This window comes from Quercus lobata, chromosome 12, assembly GCF_001633185.2.
Source record: "Quercus lobata isolate SW786 chromosome 12, ValleyOak3.0 Primary Assembly, whole genome shotgun sequence".
Taxonomy (NCBI): Eukaryota; Viridiplantae; Streptophyta; class Magnoliopsida; order Fagales; family Fagaceae; genus Quercus; species Quercus lobata.
Window position 1 is genome coordinate 14,644,601 of NC_044915.1, and position 11,370 is coordinate 14,655,970.

Below are 11,370 nucleotides of genomic sequence, written 5' to 3' on the forward strand. Positions count from 1 at the left end.
CGCTTGCCCAGTTCCCTCACTTCACTGACTGTAAGCTTTGGAGGTAGAAAATTCACGTGCCGAACATCTATGTATGACAAAAGGGGGCTGTCAACCAATAACGCTTGTTTGCAAGACTTCCAGGTAGAATAAACCAGTTCGACCCTGAGGATCAGATGTGATGCTCGGAGCTATCAGTCCCAATGCACGAATATCTCAAACCGAAGGATAAATTTCAAGTCCCTGACGTGAACTGTCCTGACGTCCGAGACGAACACTTTACCCTCTACCAAAGAACGAGATACAATATTAGCAACCAATAAGATAAAACTAGTGCAATTAGAAAAACAGTTAAGTCAGAGATCGGTACAAACCCACTTCACGCCGTGAAAGGGGGCAGGGAATTTCTCTGGCAAACCAATTGCCGTGCGCCCGGACAAACTCCCCGGTTGAGTTCCTATTTGAATCAGGTAGGCATGATATCAGCTGTACCCGTGTATCCCTAGTTTTTAAGTAATAATTGGAAGTCTTATTCTCACAAAGACTATACATGTGGTTTATGTCATGGTAATCCAACTATAAATTAAATGTATGGTTCAACTTACTGACACAACTAACTACCCGGTAAAAATTGGGTGGGAGTTGGTCGGGGGACAGCCCATAATACCTAAGTGTGTTGACTAAAAGAGGGTCCATGAGAAACCTAACCCCGCCCTTTAGAATTGCCATTAGGGGAAAGAAAGCAGTACCATGCCCTCTGTGGAGAGCAATCTCGCTCTCATGGCAGTAAGCCATTTCCACATCACCAGGGACATCAAACTTTTGCCTAAAGATGGCTAAAGACGTTGGGGTATCCAGAAGAAAAGAATAACCCATTTCGAAATCTAATACTGAAAGAAGGAACTCGAAGAAAGAAGCTGAAATAAAAGGAGGGGGTAGAGAACTTACTTTGGGCTCTAAGGAAGGAAGGGTCTCTGGGCTGGTGAGTAAGCGCTCAGATGAATGTTCGGCAGAGAGTAAACATAGGAAGAAGGAAGTGAAAAAGTGAAAGAACGTTTTGAGGAGAACTATTTATAGAAGCAAAAGAGGACAGAGAAACATTTAATCAGCAATAAATAGGCACGATTCACAAAAAACCCTACGAATGCCAATGATAATCGACATGCGCGTCGCCTCGGTTCATGAACCGTCAGGTAATAATGACAATTGAACCTAGCACCCCGGAATAGCACGTCTTTTGAGAAGAGCATTAATGGGATGCCGTAACCGCCCGAGTTTCTAACTATTAAATTCCCGAAACAAAAATGCCTTTTCGGTTCCTTGATTCCTCCCAGTAGTCGGGCATGAATCAAGGGGGGCTAACGTACGGCACCAAGGTGCCCAGATCCAATTGGGCATTGGATTCAGGCCCAGTAGCACGACTTAGTTTTTCAATCCCTTTTTATTCTACCCTCATAAACTACAAATCCAAATCTCGTCACCTAACCACTGCTTAGCGTAAAATGCCCAAACAATAAAGAAAGACTAAAATCCGAACATACCATAGAATGCTCAACAGTTTCGAGGAAGCATCACTACCGGGCATATTCGCTTGAGTTGGAACCAAGTTTCAAAGCCATAGTCGCTGCATTCCACTCTCACCTAAACATCCACTTACAACAGATAATATTGGACCTTCAATTGCACTAACTATGGCAGTAATCATGATCTCCCCACTAACTTAGAGCTATAAATAGGAGAAGTTGGGGAAGAAAGGGGGGTTCATGAGAGGGAGAGAAAAAAGAGAGAAAAATAGCTATTCAGAAAGAAAGAAAGAAAACTATATTGAGTCTTTGTGCCGAGAACGACCCAAAGTAGGAATTATAAGTAAGTTGTGAGCCCAGGTGAGGTTAAGCCCAATAGCCTCATTTCCAGCGCGCACTTAAGTATTTTTAATACACACACATATAAGGAAAGGGGAGAAAATCTTAATGGAGGCATGCCAATGTTTGTCCCACCAGCAAAGGGATAAGGTGCAAGCTAGGAAGGCAGGGGTGTTTTGAGGAAGGGGTGAATCTAAGAGAGAATGAATAAGGGACTTACAGTTGACACCTTTTGCATTGAAGAGAAAGTTAGATGAAATATGCTAGTGATACATCATTTTCATGGGAAATTATTGTGTACTCCCAGAGTACCATAAATGTGTACTCCCTCCTCTCACATGAATGGTGGGTTCCACTAATTAAATTTATGGTGGGACTCATCATTCATGTGAGATAGGAGACTATGCATTCATGGTACTCTAAGAGTACGTAATAATTTTCCCATTTTAACTAATTTGATGATTTAAATTTATGATGATTTTATCATAAATGTGTGATGAATGAACACCATATCATCATGCTCCAAGAGCACCTAATACTATTGTTCTTTAAGTGTAATTATTAAGTGCTTTAAGAGCTTAATAAATGCATGATGAATCTCACATGAATAATAAGTTCCATCATGAATGTAAATAGTGTGGTCCATTGACATGTGAGAGGAAAGCAAGCATTTATATATTGTGCTCTCAATACACTGAATACTTACTCCTTTAACATATCAATCGGTAAAGATTATTGTTCTCCCGATTAAACATATCTTTATAGTTTTGGGGTTTTGACCGAAGATGTATGAACAAAAGCAAAACGGAAAAATGGGGGAAGTGATCTAAGTTGAGGAGGAGAAAATTGAAGTGAAGAAAAAAAGCATAGAAAATGACGAAGGCAACAATGGTGCATGTCATATCTATGCCAGCAGTCAATTGCGATCTGTTTTAGACGAGGCCGAACTTTTGCCATTTGATATCAGTAGGCTCTTGCAAATGAAAGTTGTATCTTGCTCTTGCTTGGCTTGTTGAATTTTCTTCATTCATAAAGGATAATACACATTTGTCTGTTTTGAACTTTGATCGGTGGGTCACTACGTAAAAGATTCTAAACCAATCAAATCCTTTTTTATTGAACAGTAAATAATTAAATATTGTTCTGGAATTTTTTTTCATGGATTATTATTAAGTATTCTGAAAGTATACTTTCCCTCTCTTACATAGGGTTGGAGTATATTTCTCGAACTATCTAATAAATTTTTATTTTTCACATTTGTACCAACACTCTTTAGAATTGTGTGCGTTTATGCAAACGTTTTAAAAACTGAAAATGTGATATTTATTTTACACAGAAAATATGAAAAGGTTAAAATGTACTAAAGATGTGCAAGAAGTTAAGTGTGATAATTATTATACTTTTATTGAATAGATATTGCTTTCTTATGCGACAATAAAGTTGAATTTTAAGCCCTTAGAAGGACGGACAATAATAGTTACTAATTAGAGGAGGCTGGTTTAAAATGGAAGGAGAGGAGGGAGAGTGCATAAAATTCTTACGCCATGATAGGAATAGCTCGTAGGGGTTTAGCCTTTTGTAAGGTTAAACCAAACTTCTCTTCAAAGTAGATATCCTTGGGCTTAAAACCACCTTCAACTTTCCAATCAAAGGTGCGTATAAGCGAACCCAACATCAAGTGTAACATTCTTAAAACCAATGGTAATCCAGGACACATTCTCCTTCCTGCACCAAACGGAATAAGCTCAAAATTCCTTCCCTTGACATCAATTTCTGATCCCATGAACCTCTCTGGCTTAAATGAGTTTGGGTTTTCCCATATACTGGCGTCCCTGCCTATAGCCTATATATTTACAAGCACTTGTGCACCCTTTGGGACTGTGAAGCCCTGAATTTCTACATCTGCTCCAGCTTTACGGGGAAGCAACAGCGGAACCGGAGGGTGTAACCGAAAGGTTTCTTTAACTATTGCTTGTAAGTACGGTAAACGATCAATGTCAGATTCCACTACTGCATTTCCTTTGCCAATGATTTGCTTGTGCTCTGCTTTTGCTTTTGACAAAACCTCAGGGTTGTAGAGTAGCTCCGCCATTGCCCATTCCAATGTGGCCGAAGTTGTATCATTGCCCGCAAGAAACAGGTCCTATTCGATCCGTAAAAAGTATGCGATTATAGATCATCAGATCCATTCACGAGACCACAAGCCACTATAATAAAATGTACATAAATGGATAATTACCCAAAAACAAAGTGCATAAATGAATAAATTTGTAGTTATTGAAGAAGAATATAAAGAAATTGTTACCACAAACAAACGTTCGATTTGAGTTTTGTCAATCTCCCCTGTGCTTTCTTCACTGATATGGAGAAGGGTATCTAGCATGTCATTGTTTCTGATAGAACCAAACGTTTTTCTTTGAAGCAACCGTTGGCTAATAATGCTGCTAAAGAGGTCTATCATCTTCCCGTAGTAAATTGTCATCTGGCGCCGTATGCCTTGAGGATCAACCTTCTTAAGCACAGGAAAATAGTCTGCCAAGTTTGGACGTGAACCCACTTCTAGTATACTATGGACGAGCTTGCTTAACTCTCTTCCTGTGGCAGAATTGGGGTCAAGCAAGTCTACTGAGAAGATGGTATTAGATTACAAATTAAGGGAGATTTTAAAAGCTGCTTTGCCAATATCAACTGCATCTCCATTTAGACTGCTATTATGGATATCGGCAAGGAGCTCTTGCACTTTCTTTTTCCGGAGGTTTTGGTTTGCATCAAGTATCTGATTAGCAAATAAATGGGACTTGCAAATCCTTCGAAGGTTTCTCCATTGGGCTGAAACCGGTAGCCAAGGCAAGCTGAACTCGTGCTCATTGCCAGCTACGACTGATTCTGGAATGGTACGGTTGCAGAAGAATTGGTCATGTTGTTGGAGAACTTCTTTCGTCAAGTCTGCTGAAGAAATGACTATTGTGGTTTTCTGGCCTAGCTTTAGAGTCATTAAGGGGCCATGTGCATTGGCAAGTTTAGCCGAGGACTTTTGGGGTTTGTGACCAACAAGTTCTAAAAGGTTTCCGATGATTGGAAAAGGTTTAGGTCCCGGTGGAAGCTTTGTGGAAGTCACTATACTTCTTGCAATTGAATAAAAAGCTTGAATTATGATCCAGGTGAGGCAAAGACATAGTATAAAGCTCAAGAAATAATCCATCTCTCTAGCTCTTTTTGCCTAAGTGAAAGCAGCTCCTAAGAACCATCTTGTTGCTAGATATATAGCGTGGATTACTTCAGAAATAAGGTTTTTTTTTTTTTTTTTTTTTGATAATCTGCAATAATATTAAACCAAACAAGGAGAACTAGAAAGGTAATCCGCCCTACAAATAGACTCTAAAACAGTAAGGAGATTACCATTATTGAAAAAGGACTGATAGGAAGTTAGAGAAAATTTGGCAGCTTCATGTGCTGCTGCGTAACCTAATCTCCTAACCCAACTAAACTTAACAAAGATAAAACTAAAAGAAAGACTACGGATATTGCTAATGGAGATCTTGATTGACCAGTCTGGAATGGTGTCTTCAGAAATAAGATTAGAATACTATGCATAATTTTTATAAACTGATGTCTCATATAATAACAAAAAATAAATAAATAATCAAACATTAATTTATTAAAAATTAGATCTCGGGGTATTGGCATTTGTGACTGGAGTAAACGCGGTCACGAACATGGTGGGGGGTGACTCGCTACAAGGAGAGAAAGGGACTAAAATTGGAGCTGAGTTTAAAATATTAGTGGGGGAACAGATGGTGCTAATGGGAAAACCAAATGTCTCGGACTTTTTCCCAGGGCTTGCAATGTTTGATTTCCAAGGATTGAGAGAAAAGGAAAGAGGATTGTGCGATATATTGAGCCTAGTCTTGATTCAGCCATTGAAAAAAGGATGAATTCTAACACAGGCAAAAATGAGGGGACTGGACAGATGGAACAAAGGAGGGACTTCTTGCTACTTATCTTGGAGTTAAGGGAACAAGATGGTGCTGGTGCTGCAACATCAATTAGCATGAGGCAAGTGAAGGCCATGCTTACGGCATGCCCAACCTTCTACTTTGTGGCTTGTTCTCCACTAATTTAGTGTGCGACCAGGATGGATCCAGTAATTGAACTAATACATTGTTAGACTAACAGATTATAAAAAATAGTTTTTTTTTTCTTAAATTATTTATTGTTTGCTGGTCTTACATTAATTTTTGTCTCAATTTTATTTTAAATAATCTGAAAAAAAAAAAAAAAGGGGGGGGGTTAGCTTTTAGAATTTTGTCCACATTATGCAAATAAGCTATAAAAAAACAATTCTCAAATAAACAAAAACACACATTTTCCTAGGGGCGGCGTTGGGCAGTGTCCAGGGGGTTCAACCCCCTGAGCTACTAAAAAAAAAAATTATATATATATATATATATATTAATTTTTCTTATTTGACCCTCGTAAAATAAAAATTTGAACACTTTAAACCTGATAGTCCGTTTGGATTAAAAGAGAGAAAGGATGAGTAAAATAGAGTATAGTAAAATTAATTCAAAATTAGCCTATTTTCAACCAATTCTACTCTACTCCCCTCCCCTCTACTCTCCCCCCTCCCTTCAATTCAAACAGGCCATAAATGTTTTTAAAACTCGACTAAAATAAGCTTGAATATGATTCTTTTAACAATATCTTGGTTTTTTAAAACTCAAGAAAAATAAGTCCGACAATAGAAGTAAAATTTTTTTATCTTAAACCTAAGAAAAATGCTATTTAGATCTTAACAAATTTAGAATAAACTAATATATAAAATTTTATTGTATTTAGATTTCATTTGCAATTCAATTAACAATACTAATTAATATGTTTATTGTATTTAGAAACAATAAATGATTTTCAAGATTTAATCTTAGCAACAAAATTAGTATGTTCATTGTATTAAGAAACAATGTCCCAAATGAACTTATAATTTTTCTTTTATGAGAAATGTTATGTCCACAACATTTTCACAATAAATATTAAGTGATAGATTGTTACTCACTGTTAATGACAGGCAAAACATAGTACTTCTCATCTTTTATTTTATTACTAGTACGTATAATGGACAAATTTGTAAAAAGAAAATCACGTAAACCATAAAATTATAAGGTATATACTAAATTTTATTAATTGGATATATTATTTTATTTACGATTTGATCCAATATTTTACAAATAAAATTGGTCTCTAACCATCTTAATATTTTGCAAGTATAGAGAATATAAAAAATATAAAAAAATAAAAAAATAAAAACAAGGTAATATCTAACCAGCAATTTATATTTTTAACTTTTTTTTTTTTTTTTTGTTTTGAGAAACACACACACACAAAGAAGAGGGAAAGAGATTCTAACACAAATGCACATCACAAATCCACTCAAAAGTCATGGTAACTTTTAAAGGAGAGTGGGACAAATTATACTATACACAACACACACTCTTAAACAATTATTTTTAACTTATTTTAATAACATAAAATATGTGATGCCGAAATTATTGGTTTCTTAAATATATATAATCAATGACAAGTAATTTAATTGGAAATAATTTCCCAAACATTTTAATGTATAATGGGAATTATATATGAACAATAAAATTAATTTCTTATTAAAATTTAAAAAATAAGCTAATGGGGTATACGTGTGCTGAGGCATATTAAATGAGACATCAACTAAGGTGCGGTTTGGATCCGTGTTTGTGTTTGTGCGTTTGCACATTTTGCGTTTTCTCTTCTTTTTTTTTAGCACTTATGAACGGTAATTGATACTGTTCATGCACATGATTACACTGTACGGGAGACAAAGTTACTGTTTATGCACTATTTATGCACTATACATGAAACCCAGTTTATTCAGAAAAAAAATATATAAAAAATGAGTCTCACGATACTATTCACACATTTAAAAATTATTTTACTACAGTATTTTTAATTTTCAATAAAATAAATTGTATCTAAACCGAACTTAATACTGTTCAAAAGCCCCTCTCACTTTTCTTTCTTTTTTTCCTTTTTTTTATTTTATTTTATTTTATACTTACCCTTTATTGATACTTGAGAGGAACAAAAGCCGGGTATTGATGTCTGTATCTAATAATAAGACATGACCTAAAAAAAGGAAAATGAGAAAGAGGTTTTTTTTTTTTTTTTCTGCTGAATAAAGGACCCAATAAGCTAATAATTTCCCTTTATTGATACTTGAGAGGAACAAAAGCCGGGTATTGATATCTGTATCTAATAATAAGACAAGATCTAAAAAATGGAAAATGAGAAAGAGACAAAAGACCCCCTTTCGTTACACTACAAAAAAGAAAAAAACTAGATACTACTCAGGAACAAACTCTATTTTCCTTTTTCTTTTTATGGGAGTACTTGCACACACTCCTAAAAATAAGGGAAATTGTGCCTTCAAATAGTAAGATAAGATAAGATAATAACAGGTACCTTGTTCTTATTCAATATTCAGCAACTGTCCACTGATTCCCAAAAACAGAAAACAACTTGCCCGTGCCTGTAATATAAAAACAAAAACTTGTCCCTTATCACTGATGAGCGGATACGGGCCTCCCTTGGGGCCGGGGGCACCCAAAAAAAATTTATTTGATTGTTCCTTTTGCCCAGTTGTTCCAAGAACACCAAGATAAACCCTTAGTAAACCAAAACGCTAGCAAACAATTCACAAATCTGGATAATAATGAAAACCTTTTGACAAACTCAAATTAACAACAAACAAGTAACATATCTGGTCTATAACAACAACAAAAAATACTAATAAAAACAATTACAAATCACAAACTCCTAACTAAATAATTCACAAACGCTCCAGCCTTCTTTCTTGGATCCATTGGTGACTCCACAATCGGCTGAGGCATGATTTCTTGATCACTGTCTTCTCTGATTTGATCTTTCCCCCTTTCTGCTCTCTCTCTCTCTCTCTCTTTGTGCAATTATTGTGTCTTATTTGCTTTGATGAGTTCTCTAACTTCTCTCTATTTTATTACTATAGTACTTTTCTTAAGTTGCTGTGGGCTTTGTGACCTTTAAACTTGTCTTTATCCATATATGTGATAAGCACTTAAAAATAAAAATAAAAATAAAATTATGTAAAAAAGTTTATTTGGGGCTGTTACTAACTGATAGAAAACGATTTTATAAAAAATAAAATAAAATAAAATAAAACTGAAGGAAAACTTTTATTGTGTATTGATCTATATTATCTAGTATTGGTCTATACCATCTATAAGAGGATTCTCCTCTTTGAACTAGAAAAAAGTATTTTATATCAAATGTTACCGTATCATCTGTATCAAAATCTAATAAAAAAGAGATATGTGTAAAAATTATGGTTTTAAAACCTGAACCGTTTAATGAATTGTAAAAAGAAGAAATTCAAGGTTTTTGAAGTCAAACTGAGCTTGAACCATGATGATGTCATAATTAATTTAATAATTATTTAAAATAGAAATAAATATATTAAAGCAATACAAATAAACTAAAATAATCCAAATAAATATAAAAACCATCTTTCAAATATATTTTTTACATCACAATTTTCATTATAATGTTTCAAAAATCAAGATAATATTAACAATCGTTAAAAAAAAAATATATTAATAAATTAGTAGTTTACATTATACTATTATCAATGTAAGATTTATAATATAGACTAAACAAATATGTGCAATATTGTAAGCATTTATTTAATCAACAATGTAAATCTTAAATTCATAATATAAAAGCAATAAATAAATTTAATATACCAATCAGTGGGTTTGCAGTATTAAGAAGTAATGTTAGTGCAACAAAAAAATTTAGGCGTAAATACACTTTTAGTCTCTACATTTTACACTTTTTTCATTTTGGTCCTTACATTTTATTTTTACCACTTTTAGTCCCTAAACCAATTAACGTGTGACATTTAAGTCCTTACTGTCAACCAACTAACAAGAAAAGCTAAGGTGGTAGACAGAACACCATATTAACTGATGTGGCATTGATGTGGCGATTAAAATATGCCACGTCAACATTTTAATTTTTTATAAAAAGCCATGTCATATAATTTAAACCAAAAAAGAAAATAAATTAAAAAACAAAACTTAAAATTATTTTTTTAATAAGAAAATAAGAACTTGTTCTTCGTTCTTCATGTTCTTCCTAGATCCAAGAAATAAACCTAGCACCCACAACCTAACCACCACCGGACTACCACAACCTAACCACCATCACAATCAATCCCACCCAATCAACCCACAAAATAAAATCAGAAAAATAAAACCCAGAAAACCAGATAAATGAAACCCTAAAAACCTAGAAACCCAGAAAAATGAAACCCAGAAAACCCAGAAAAATAAAACCCAGAAAACCCAAAAAAAATAAAACCCAGAAAACGCAGAAAAATGAAACCCATAAACTTGGCTGAAGATTCATGGGGTAGCTTAGATGCCGTAGAGCGCATGTAAAACCTGAAATAAATGGTAACAGGTATTACTATGTGAAGATTCTAAAGAATGCAAGCTTGGTAGCCTAGAGATCTGTCACACAAAAGTTACTGGACAGCTTTTCAAGCATCAACTTTGAGCATATAAGCATAGGTGAAAACATGAGTCTGGTAGATTCCCCAGCCACTTTGGCCTCTAATTAGGGGGAAAAACTTAGATAGTGCTCGGGCACTTGGCCTTACCCTTTATGTCGAATGTCAAGACACAAGAAGAAATATCTCAATATTGTTAAGAGATGTTAAGACAGAAACCTGACTTACAAGGAAATATTGTGATGCTACTTAGGACTGAGCAATGGACCCGATCCACCCAAAAACCCAACCGACCCAATAGGTTTTGGGCGGGTCTGAGAATATTCGGGTCAGGTTTCGGGTCTTAATTCGGATTATTTTCGGATTTGGGTCCGCGTTGGGTCATATATATCCTACTTCTGAACTCAATTTTTTTTTTTTTTTGGAAAAATCCCTACTCTTTGTTTTTTTTTTTTTTTTTTTTTGATAAACAAACCCTACTCTTTGTTGGTCAAATACTTTCAGCGAAATAACCCTACTCTTTGTTGGTCAAATACTTTCAGTGAAACAAAAATGGAAAATGAGAAAGCCTCAGGCTTGTGATTTTACCTACGAATGTGAGGAGAGAAATGAACAGGAAGAGGCAAGAGAAAGCTAGGCGCTCCATGTTCTGGTTCTGGACTTCTGGTTCTGAGAGAAACAGAGCATGTGAGGAAGTAAGAGAGAGTGGTTTTAATTTTTCTTGCTGTATTTCTGGAATTGTTTGTACTGTCAATGAGAGTATGTGGGTGAGCTTTTCAAAAAGAACAAAAGAAAAAAGAAGAGAGTAAGTGGGTGAGAAAGAGTGTGAACACTGAGGAGTCTTTTATGAAGGAGAGAGGAATTGAGTGGATCGAGGTAGTAGCCATTTGACAGAGAAAAACTAAAGGCGAAAGGACAAGTACATTGGAAAGTAAGAGAGGAATTCAGTTT

At 35.0% G+C, this 11,370-nt stretch overlaps 1 protein-coding gene and 1 pseudogene across 1 annotated transcript; both read right to left on the reverse strand.

Moving 5' to 3' along the window:
• Nucleotides 1-3,246: 3,246 nt before the first annotated feature.
• LOC115971023 lies at nt 3,247-5,941 on the reverse strand (annotated as a pseudogene).
• LOC115970269 (geraniol 8-hydroxylase-like) lies at nt 4,486-5,043 on the reverse strand. The gene has a single exon (XM_031089926.1). The coding sequence runs from the start codon at nt 5,041-5,043 to the stop codon at nt 4,486-4,488; it is 558 nt and encodes a 185-aa protein (XP_030945786.1).
• Nucleotides 5,942-11,370: the final 5,429 nt, after the last annotated feature.

What these genes read in the sequence shown, in the direction of transcription:
- LOC115970269 (XM_031089926.1), bottom strand. Translation starts at nt 5,043, where the DNA reads ATGGATTATTTCTTGAGCTTTATACTATGTCTTTGCCTCACCTGGATC.